We start from the raw sequence: 12,563 nt of genomic DNA on the forward strand, positions 1-12,563 counted from the left end.
GATTTTGTGATTTGCTTTTAATTAATGTCAGCATTTTTCTCTGATCCGTGGAGAATGCTGCCAAAACTTGACTTTGTAGTTCTGTTTCTTTCTTCTTTTTTGTGTATTTTAATATCTTCTGTTCCTCCCTCTAGGCCAGTATAAACGACTTTAAGTATGTTGATCAGTTACAATTATAATTTTCTTAAATACTTATCTGTTTTTTTTCTGTAAAATTGTCTCTGAACAGCCGGGTGCCAAGACTGTCAGTTGTGATTTGGTATAATACATTTCACAACCACGCCGAATTTAAAAAAAAAAAATAATGTAATGTAATTGGGGATTAAGAAATCATTACAACACTGTTCTCAGTCTAAAATAAAGTGAGCCCACCAGCATATACAGTGAGTGGTTGTTAATGTGAAAATAGCTACTTTTATGTTGTTGGGAGGTGGTTATTATTTTTTCAGAAAAAAATGTAATTTGGAGCCAGATTGGAACTAGAAAAACATATTTAACTTCAGCTGTTTCCATGACTGTCTGTATTCCACGGGTTTTTTTGGATTTTACTTTGTAGTCATTTGCAGATTAATGATTTCATACTCCCTATTTTAAAGAATAACAAAATATTCTGTGCAGATGCATTCATTCGGATGCATCACATACAATTACTTCAAACAATACAGTTTTATAGGGTTATCATTTGCTCTTCATTAGTAAGATAGTCCGAAACAGATAAGTTTTATCAGTTTATAGCTAGCTAGTTAGCTGCATACTAGGAACACACAGTTAAATGGAATTCCAGTGTTTAATCATATTGCATATAGAGGACATGCTGTATAAAGGTGTGTATAAACGTTATGTGTATTTTTATATAATGTATTGGATGCCCTATTATCCTGTTTATCTGAACAAGCACAAGACTCTCCACCTTCACCCCATCATGTGGTTTGAAAACTTCTTGTTACAGAAGTGAAGCTTGCTGATACCTTTAAGTTACAAAAATACACGGGTGTTAATGAAAGAAGCAATAAATGAGGACTTTCGAAAGATGCCGTAATTTATAAAGATCAGAGAGGCTGGCGGTTGTGTTTTAGTGTTGTTTGAATCTTAGTGTGCGTGTTATGATACCCAGGCAGTGATTTTGATCATACAAGTCAGTTTACTGCTAGGAGAGAAAAGAGAAAATCTCTCCATTTATTTCTCGTGTAATTATTAAACTATGTTGTGTTCCAAACTATTATTATTTATTATAATAGCCTATTGCTCTAAACACGTTGATACTTAACGTATGTGGGTAAGACATACACTAAGTCTCTTGCCATCAAACCATATTGTTTCCGTTCTTGTTTTAAGGTCTGCTTTTACTTGGAATTTGTGTTGGAAATGGGGGCTCAACTTCAAAGCCGTGAATGAGTTTGTCAAGACCTCCTTAAAACATCTTCAATAAAAACGATTTCTTTTCAATATAAAAACAGTTGAAGAAAATCGCATTTATTTTTACAGCGTGGCGTTTCGCAGGCTGCATTATGGAAAGGCTACTTTTATGGCTTGTTTTTTTTTAAAAAAAAGCAAGTCAGATATCTAACGACAGGCTGCATTAAAAAGTCGAGAATACAGCCCAAAGACGGGGCTCTTTGCTATACCAGGTCTTTGTATAATGAGTAAAAGATGCTTTCTGCCTACAGTTTGCTCTATGAAACATAATTGTGGTTTTCCAGCAACTTCAGCTCCACTGTGGTATTTCGTCTCGCAAGAAATGCGGCTTCTTTGAGCAGCCTTCCAGTGTTTTAAATGTTCCATACGTGTTTGCTTCACATGGCATTTTAGAATATTTGTTGTGTCCTTAGGCCTGAATCTGCATTCACACACCAACAAGCCTCCCTGATGCAGCTGGTTTGGCTGAGTGTGGAGTTCAGAAAGCGGCCCAGAATTTTGTCAGCCCATTCATTTAACAAAATGACCTGTACAGAGAAGTGTTAGGCTCACACGTTACCCTTACACTTATTCCCACCCTCGCCCCCCACCTTCCCTTTTAACTTGGAAAAAAAAAATCTCTCTCCGCTGGAAAGCCAGGTTCCAAATTGGATTTTCTTTCCATGGGAAAATAAGAGACTTTGGGGGAACATAAAATCTCTAACTTGAAGTACATGGGAGATAGAGTAAATGTCCAAAAAAGTGTTGACCCGTCTCTGATAATCAATGCTGCCTTTGTTTAGAACTTTAAAAATCCCTTTCCTCTCTATATTTTTAACTCCGTCTATCTGTTAGAACCTTTTCACCCTATTTTTTAAAATACTTTTAAACTAAGAAAAATACTCATTGGTTAGATTTTTATTGGTAACATTTAGTTTTCTTTTTGCCCAGAACTCGCTCGTATTACGTTATTTTTTATTGTAAGGTTAGCCTTTAGACTCAGTTTGTATCAGAACACTGAGATGCAGATTTAGGCAATATTACAACTCCACCTGACCTGCAAATAATACATCAGAATGAAATCTGAACCCGCTACTCACTCAATCACATATGAGGAGTTTGCTTTTAATTTTTGTCCCATGGAGCCTAACGTGCAGAAATAGAAAGAAAACGGCAACTATAGTCAGAAAGGCGAGGGCTTCCTTTTCCCCTCATCACCTGCATTTCGACGCATTATTTACAGAGTATACTGTCTGTAGGTACGCATACAAGGAGCACGGAAGCGATATGGAAGAAATTAAAGAATGCTTCGGCAGAAAGTATGGAGAGCTGCTCTGGTGCTAGAGACAACGTCTTCATCAAAGGCTATTGGATTCTGTACAATTGTTTGGAGTATCAGATGAATTATAATATATCCAGCCATTGTGTGTGCAGTGTACATTTCATATCACTGCCAGCACCTAACTAGGAGTCCTTATGGCCCCACAGTTCATATATAGTAATTTATTTTAGACTAATCAAGCGCAGCGTAATTGTAATGATTCTGCTACTATAGATAATTAATGTACTCACTAATTGTGAGAAATAAAAGTGTGAAAGAGAAAGTTCTATTTCACACTATTCAAGAGTACTTTGATTATACATATTAGCAGAATTCTGATGACTGAAATATCTTTATTATATAATACATGTATAGTTTTATTTCACATAATTAATGAGTACATTAGTAAATTGAATTGAAATATGGCGTGATGGTGACTTGGCTGCCCTCTATTTACCATTGATCTTGACTCCTATAGCTGTGCTGTTGAGTGAGCGTGGATGTATAGGACAATCCTGCCATCTCCTGGACAATCTCTGGCATAGGCTGGGAAAGCACTTCACTCCCATTCCAGCTGCTGCATCTCCGCAGTACAAATGACAACTCAATACCATTAATTTACACGGCACAACTTTCATATTCAAAGGGAAAGACTATGCCTATAAAATCATAGGGTTTGGAAGCGTAATCAGGTCTAGTAGTCACACTACTTTTGATCCAACACTTACCCAAAAGCGCTTAAGAGCAAAGGTCTCGATCTAGCTCTATAATAAACAATTACATTTCTTGTACAAATAAGAATATAGGGATAGGCACGTTTTATTAAAGAATATGGTTTAACAAATGAGGCGTGTGGTTTACAGCTGAAGACATCCTCTCCAACAAGACTTCTGGTCACTGATATTTTCACCCCCCCACCGGCAAAAACTTTGAACAAGGACTATATTACAAAATATTGTGTCATGCTTGCGCAGACTTAAACATAACCACTATTTTCTTCAGCTATAAATACCTCTGCTGTTGCTAAGATTTTTCTTTCCATATTTATTTTATTATTCATTTACAATTATAGATGAGTTTAAGGTTAATTGAAAAGTCTTGGTTTCTCTAACACCATAAAAACTAGTTTGAAGTGTCACCTTCCTTTCCGGTAACTGAGCTCACATCTATTCTTGGTTGGTTTGTTTTTTTACTGGGGGAAAATATACTCTTTTGAACACAAAATGCCCATTCTTTTCTTCTGAGAGGCTAAAAGCAGTTGCAGATTTCTTTATGAAACGCTAGGGCGGAAGAGAATTAAACTTTTCCCAACTATTTCCCAGCATATTGGAAAACGAAAACAAATAAGTTAATAAGAGAGACTCAATTGGTAGACATAACTCAAACAATAAAAATTAAGAGCAGTGGTCAGTAATATCCTCCAGCACTGCTTGTGTGGTCTTGTGTGGTCTAGGAGGATAATCTGGAGAGTAATCATTTAAAGATTTTCTTCCTGGGCAATGAAATTACTGTATAATTTACTCAAAATTCCCATTAAACAGAAAGACGAGTTTCATTAGGAAAATGTCAATGTCTGATCTCCTCATAGAAATAAAGCCAAGATTAAAACTATAATTAACAAGACAATCACATGGAAAATTAACCTTTAGTGTTAACCATGTTTGATATTTTAATCGAGCTAAGGTAACACGATGAAGTCAGTGCTTTATGTTTCTGTTTGAAGTTGGGTTAATTCCATTGTGGGGACATCCCGTTTATGGAAGCGACCCATACGAAATTGTCAGATTAGAAGCAGCGTGTATGTATGTACTGTGTGAAATGTATTAAATGGATGGATGCCGAAAATATTATTTAGTAGTCGACTTTATGTTCCGAAAACCTGCTCTGAAGACTGCAGACTGAGGAAGAGTGATCTCAAAAATATCCATGATCATCTGAAGCTTTTTCCTCTGATAACTTGCCCCATATCACCCGCCTTACCCCATATTTCCGTGTGTTTTAGCAAATAGGTTCAAGCCTCTTGCGCCATTAGCCTATTTTTCATGGACTATTTCGGCCTTAGTTACTATACAGAAGGCCTAGCGGAATTCAGAACTGACTCCTCAAAAGGAATCAACGGCTCCCCAAAGCTCCACAACTCGTTCGTTCACCCTTTGCCAAAGTCATGCGGTATGGAGTGTGGACGCTCACTAATGTCATTTTTAATTCCGTTGTTACGCGAAAAGCAGGGGGGGGGATTCTTGAAATCATGTTTGACCCTGAAAAACCCCGAGTGCCAAGAGCTGACCACCTAATGGCGGAAAAATAAACGCTATGGAAATTATGTCATATCAGCCAGACAATTTAAAACCGGTGGCGACCACTCTAATCATTGCCTTGTCTTATTGCACCTCCGACATGATGTGTTTTCTCGCAGTTTCCGAATTAATTCTTAGCGTCTTCCCTCTCCAGTCCTTATTAATAAGCCTGATTTGCGAAAATCAAAATAAATAAATCAAGAAAACCTTTACTTTGCGCAGGTTATTCTAAAATGTATTGCACGTGATAGAAATGTATTCTTTGGACATTTTTTATATACTTTGCAATGTTAAAAATAAAGTCTCCTCAATAAGAAACATGTTGGGGGAAAGAGTGGAACGGGTTTTATTTTTAACAGTGTGTGTGCACTGGGAAATGTAAATTACTGAACGCCCTGTAAAGAACACAGACCTTCAATGATTACACTCTCCCCCACATGGTGACAATGCAAGTTAAAATGTGAAAACCTGAAAGGGGCATAAATCTACAACTAGAGTCATATCAGATCATTATCATAATCATACCAATAATAGGATTTTATAATAATGGTATCATAATCATACCAATAATGAGGATGTTAATTTCAAGCATGTATATAATGATATTTGCAATAAACATATATGTACATGTGCATCTGTATGTATAGCAAATAGCTTCACACCTTTACAATAAATGAGGAAACCCTAGGTGAGAAATAACGCGTAATAATCGAGTCAAGTAGGCATAAGGAGAAATCACCGTTCTCCGGATTCTAGCTAAAGTACCCATCTAAAGGTTTACAAATGTTTGTTTTCTCCTAGTTTCCCTTTTGGAAAGCAGCGTTCCACTCCTACTCCATTCATTTTTATAGGAGTGGGGACAAAGCTTTCTCCTCCCCCTTGCAAGTTAGGGATTTTAATATTTCAAGTATTACTATAATACTGAGAACAAGAGGGCTCACTGGGTGTAGGCGGTGCTGAAATTACCGGCTTTGAAGAACCTGTATGCAAAGTTTCGTCCAATCGTTTTAGGCTTGCCGCTTATTCCCCGTTGTAACTAAATCCTGCTGTAAGACCAGCTGAAGGCCTTTGTTGGAAATGTGTGATCGCAGTCTCTACAGATCTGGCTACGTTGGTTCTCTCTTGAATTTGCAATCGCCGGACTCCTTTTATTTTCCTAATTTGCGGACTAATGGCAGTCAATTGGCGGCTCTGCCCACCATTTCCTACCCCAGAAGCTCGATCCCCTGGACTTGCTCAAGTTCGTGTACAGCTCAGCCTCAGAACCATGCTTTCAGCGGCTCCTCACAGCCTTACCTTACGGGCTCTGTTCCAATCAACATCAATTCCAACAGCAACAAAGAGTGCCTGGAAGAAAACAATAAATACTACGCCCACGAAGCAAGCTCCAAACAGGAGGAAAGATGCAGGCAGAGGCTCTCTTTTGCCAATGACCCAAGTATTACTCATCCAACCAACTTAAAGCCAGTGAAGTATGACCACTCCAGCCTGCAAAGAGGTTTGCATGGCTCATCAGCTCTTTTTGAAGTGAATTCCTCTCCTTCAAACTTAAAGGAGGACATCAAGAATTCGGTCAACTTGAACCTGACAGTGCAGTCTGCAGCAGTCCAGTCATGTCTGAGACCTTCAGTGCAGGATGGTATGCCTTAAATAACTCACTTTATCTAGAAGAGACCTAGAGAATAATTTTCTAAAAGACCCTTAGAATTATCTTAATTACACATTTATCCATTTGAGGAGATAATCAGTTAATCTGACAAGATAGGTAGTTCTTGTGATGTCCAATGTACTTGACGAAAACATACCTTGGGCAAGTTACATTTATGTAATGCTGTTTATTGCATGCTCCATGTATTGCAGACAATTTATCCATTAAATTATCGACGTTTGTTGTAGGTTTGCCTTGGTGTCCCGCACAGGGGAGATTAAGAAAGAAACGGAAACCTTACACAAAACAACAAATTGCTGAATTGGAAAACGAGTTTCTCCTCAATGAGTTTATTAACCGACAGAAGAGGAAGGAGCTATCAAACAGACTGAATTTAAGCGATCAACAAGTTAAAATTTGGTTTCAAAACCGACGGATGAAAAAGAAAAGAGTAGTAATGCGTGAGCAGGCGCTTTCTATGTACTAGACAAAAGTCTTGCCATTCCTGTAATGAACTTGTCTTTTGCAACTTTAGGGTAGAGTATATTCCCGATGAAAACTTTATTATTATGATTATTGTTATTATTATTAATAATAAAACAAATTCTAGAAGTTCTAAGCAAACCTTTGGGGCTCTTGTAAATTGGCAAATATTGAATTCTTGGTCAAAAAGAAGAAAGTAAACTCATCAAAAGGCTACACTAAGACCTGTATTATCAGCTCTTATCTTTAATTTAGCTTTATAATAGATTTTCTTCTACTTTTTTCTTTCCTTGGAGGATGAGCGGTACTGAGCTAAGATCCATTTCTCTAACTGTATGTAAACATAATTTTGCAGAAAAATAAAGAAACGTTGACTAGTAATGATCTTGGATATTAAAATACTGGCTAGTCCCTTCATATATTAACTTGCCTTACAGTATGAGCATGCAGTGTTTGTTTATTTTGTGGTTGGGAATAACCTGGTTTTTTTAAATAGAAAAGCGTATAACAAATAAACCCTATTTTTAATAATCCATTAACATAATGGCATAGATCCGAGAACCCAGAGGCATACATTTTAACGGGGCACGTGACTTGTGCGCAAAGGCATGGCATAACCTGACTACACAGATTCATAATGCGCCCAAAGGTTTTCTGCTTCTTGCGTGTTGAAAATGATGCGTTAACTCCTGCTACTTATTTAAAAAGGTGTTGAATAAATCTCTTTTCTGCAGTCATAGGCTGCGGCAAACTGAATGAAAATGTCTGAAGTATTGGGGGTAAAAAATCCTTTGTGCATCTTCAAACATTCATGTGCGACTGAAGGCTGCCGTTGTCTCTTGCAGCCCTGCCCTTATACCTAGACTTTTAAACTGTGAATGGAAAATAGATGGTCAGGCCTTTGAGCCCTTTGCCGCAGCTTCTTACTTGTAAACCAGAAAGAAATACATGTCAACGGACTGCCTTTTGCTTTGGTTTTCAGATGCGTAGAATGTTGATCGTCTTATTGCCTGCTCCATTAAAAGAAAAGAACTTTTATTTGGATGTAAATATTGTTTGTCTGTCTTTGTCAGTCAAAGTGTCGAGGAGTCTCCTCCCCCCCCCATACACTGCCTTTGAACAGCCTTGACAAAAATAATGCTCTCCCAGTCACCTTCATGATAAAATGTTTTGATTCATTGACTAGAATCCAAGTGAAAAACTCAGTTGTTATGAGCTCCCTCACCCACCCCATTCGCCCTCTCTCTCCAGAAAGAAAGAAAGAAGCGAAATGTCACTGCGAAGGAGTTTTTAAAAATTAGACACCCCCCGCCGCTAGCGTTACTATAACTTTGCTCTGTTTCCATCTTCATGATCTAGAAATAGAACTAAAAAAATTCTTGTAGGTCGCGTCATGTGTTCGATGCGAATCGTTTATTTGGCGGCCCGTGCGGTGCGCAGTCTACGCTGCCTTTAGCCTTGTTGGTCTGGATGACTTTGGCCTGGTCCAAATGTTACACGGGGGAAAAAATTAAAAAATCAAAACACCCTGTTGTAGGCGATAAAGATGGGGTTAATACAGGCCGATCTGCGATTTGTTTTTAATCACACTCCTTAACAACATATACTAGTGCCAAAGAACTGGGTAAACATTGAAAACTCTCCGATTCATGGAAGGGATTTACTTCCATTACTATTGTTTCATCTGGATGTTCAAATGATCATTTAGCATATTTTTTTTTCCTGAGGACAAAAGCTTCTGTGCCTTTGTCCAATGCAAACACCTCCAGTTGTAAATACCTCTAACTTCAACGAGCTCGACACATTTTCCAACTCATCTGATGGTTTTTAAATGTTTCATCCATTTCTATTCTTTTTTTGCGGCTGATCCCTTTACCTTTAATGTGAAACTCATTTGTGAGCAGTACACTGAGCTCTCTACCAGATGCGAATCAAATGAAAAGTACATATATTTACTGGGTTTTATATTTTAAAATTTTCCAGGGATCTTTAGGTCCTGATTAAAATGTCTATTGAATGTATTTTCACTTAATTCAAACTTTTTAATTCAGAAGCTTTTTCTGCATGCGAAATCTTGGGCTGCCTTTCCTTTATCATAATAATTCAAAATGACAGAGACTCGGTTATACCCGTGTTTTTCTGATATGAAATAGGCTTAAATGTACTTCTTCAAGGCGTGTGAATAAGGATCAAAATGATAGTGAACTGTACAAAGAAACTATCTATTAATACAAGCCTAGTGACTGTTTGAGATCAGCCAAAATATAATTTAAAAAAAGACACATTTGAACTTTGTTCCTATCCAATCATCAGCTTTAAAATGTGTTATGGCAGTTGTAAGGAAACAGTCGTTACAGCTCATTTTGGATATAAATACTGGCTTTTTGTGGGGTGCAGCGTATCAGCAATGTTTCTGAATGCCTGAGGCTGATTGCTGCAGAACAGGGAAGCGGTAACGGGTCCAGAGATATTTTCGATTGTAAGAATGAGAGCCAGCAAACTGGGGATTAGTATTTATGTCTTCTAAATTATCATGTTACCTCAGTACACAATGGAGGCAAAAATACGCCTGAGGATCTCGCTATTCAAAAGTGAACACTTAGGAAAACCACCAGCGAAACAATGCATTCTGAGAAGTCCAGAAATTATCTTTTTAAAGATTTTTTATTTCAAGCTAATGCGAACTGGCAAATACAAATATCTTCTTCTCCTAGTATGTCCTTCGATAATAATAACACAAAGAAATTCTATTGAAAAAATCCAGAAGAAAAGTCCCAAAACTTCTGAAGCTTCGTTGCTGATTTCACCCCTCCCCCGCATATTATTCCTTTCCAATACTGTCTAGCAAAAATTGTCTTGTTTATATTGCATTTTCCACCTTCCCCCATTACGTTTACAAACTATCCAACCATTTTATTTCCTAATTTTCTAATATTAAAGCTTGAGAGGAATATCGGATGAAAAAATGTGGAAAGAACAATGCATTATTCATTAAGCTTAATTGCTCTACGATGCTCACTTACTGTGAATCTGCATTCTTTATTGCCTTGAAATGAAAGTAGAAAATAAAATAAAGAACAGGAGACGTAGGATCTAAAATATATAACCAAAGCGCGCGCGCGCACACACACACAGGCACAATATTTTGTATATAAACTGCAACCTTAAATATAAAGCAACTACCGTCGCTCTGTGTGTATATGCATAGATGCAAATATACATATATAGCAAGATATACTGTGTATACACACACACATTCAGTTGAGTGTGTGATTAGATAGATAGATAGATACACACACAAATAGATACATACTATGTATATCCATGTGTCTATAGACATATATATTTATATCTAAATTCATATACACATACATGTATGTATTAAATAAATAAATAAATATATATATATAAAATAAGTAAACACGAATATATTATCATCTATTTATATACTCCTGTATTTAATTCTCTACCAATAGATTTCTGAGTGCGTGTGGTGTGTGTCTTTGTACGTGCAAATAAGCACACAAACATACATGCATTGTAGCAATACACACATACACACCTACATTCATTTATTCAGTCCAACATAAACATCTTTACATTCGGACCGAAATCTAAATCGGATAAACTGATTAAGATAGGGTTTTCATTCGTGCTAGATTGCTAAGGAAAGGAAACTCTGGGTGCTTTTGTGTTTCCTAAAAGAGCATAAGTAATTAAAGTTTGGCAGGGAGGAAAAGCTTTCTTGCAGAACTGTAGTGGCAATAAATGAAATGACTCAGAATCTCTTCTCCAGTCAGTTTTTACGAGAGCTGCCAGACAGTGTCTGTTCACGTTCTCCAGATACTAGGGGCGCCATAACAAAGTTAAGGTCAAGTTAGTGTCTTATCTTGGGTGGCACAAAAATACCGCATCTTCTCTAGCTGGACTGGGTATATTTTTAAATCCGAATGTTATGCAAGTCGTCTTAATTTTCACGGAGGTCTTTTGGAAATGTCACTTGGACAAGAATACTTGCTAATTCTAGGCAACGATTGCATATGTTACAAGACACCTAACGGTAAAGTATTCGCTTGAATATATCCATTATATACATTTATGTTTCGATGCTATTTCATCTGCTTAGAAAAAGGATTACTTGTGTTTGGGATAGGATCCAATATGGGGTGAAAATGCCTTAGCAATCAGAAATTCGCACATTCATCTCATTCAGGTGGAATATCTGTAGTGTTATTGGGTGGACATTCAAACAATCAGATGGCTGGGTTTTTGGTTTTGGTCGGGGATTGTTTCCTAATTGAGCTGTTTTCTTATTAACAAATCGTCGCCATGTCGTTGAACTTGAATTGCTTGAAATTGATTGACTCCTACCACAATATTTAATTGATTCTAGGGTTTCTGCAGCCAAAGGAAGGGATACGATTTCGACTAGAGCTTAATTGGTTGTTTTGGGTGCTAAAGAAAATGAAGTTTCATAGGTTCATAGCTCCCCGTCAAATTAATAACTTAGTCTTGAGAAATCCTGGAGCATCATGCAAACGAATCGTTGCCCATGTTCTGCTGGGAACTCAGGGTGGGAAGGGACACAGAAGCCATTTTAGCTACGCAGTCATCATTTTTAGGAGATAGTTGTTGCAGCAAAATCTAAAAGGCTTGGAAGTCTTCCGCAAAGAAGGAAATCATGTGTTATGTGCGTTGTATCTAGTGGGATCTTTAGTGAGTATATCTGATGGGATAAATCAGATTGCTGCATTAATGGTGGTATACAAGCGAGGCATCATGGAAAAAATAGATTGAACTTCAAGTTGTCTGAATGGCTTTGGACATAATCCCTTTGGAAAACAGGACATTATGCTCCGTTTTGGGAACTGCTTTCACGAGCCTTCTATCATATGGACACGTCTGAAGATTTTTTGGGGGAAAAAATCGAAATAAAAGATTCCATACCTCTACCTCCCTCTTTCTACAGCTAAAAGCAAAGTGCGCATAATAGGTGTCTGTCATTGCGGATGCCTCTGCTACCACGCAATGCAGATGTTTTATATCCCATCGGGTTATACTGAGCCCCTTTTCTGGGTTCAGCCATGATAACAAAGTTAATATCCTGGGTTTCTTTCTTTCCTTTTTGTTTGTTTTCATTATTCTTTCAGTCCGCTTCCACACCTGTAGGGGCTTTGCATTGTGTGAGATTTTAAGATTTTAAGTCATCTGTGGCCTGAGTGTTTGCAGACAGTATCCTGAAAAAGCTTGGCTTTCAAGGGTTTTTTTTACAAAAGCGATTCTATGTGGCATAACGGCATGTTTTTTTATTTAGAGACGAGCATGCCCTGTGGCTAAGATGGACATTTTGTACTGGGGGGAACAAAAGATTTCTACAGAGATTTGGTAAATGTCCTCGGAATGAATAATGGTCTTGGTG

The 12,563-nt window shown here is 37.5% G+C and overlaps 1 protein-coding gene across 1 annotated transcript; it reads left to right on the forward strand.

Annotated features, from left to right (window-relative positions):
* Window positions 1-6,090: 6,090 nt before the first annotated feature.
* On the forward strand, window positions 6,091-7,148 carry HOXD12 (homeobox D12). The gene is made up of 2 exons (XM_077830477.1): window positions 6,091-6,652; window positions 6,910-7,148. The coding sequence occupies exons 1-2, from the start codon at window positions 6,091-6,093 to the stop codon at window positions 7,146-7,148; spliced, it is 801 nt and encodes a 266-aa protein (XP_077686603.1).
* The last annotated feature ends 5,415 nt before the right edge of the window (window positions 7,149-12,563 follow it).

The sequence above is a fragment of the Eretmochelys imbricata genome, chromosome 11, assembly GCF_965152235.1.
Source record: "Eretmochelys imbricata isolate rEreImb1 chromosome 11, rEreImb1.hap1, whole genome shotgun sequence".
NCBI lineage: Eukaryota > Metazoa > Chordata > Testudines > Cheloniidae > Eretmochelys > Eretmochelys imbricata.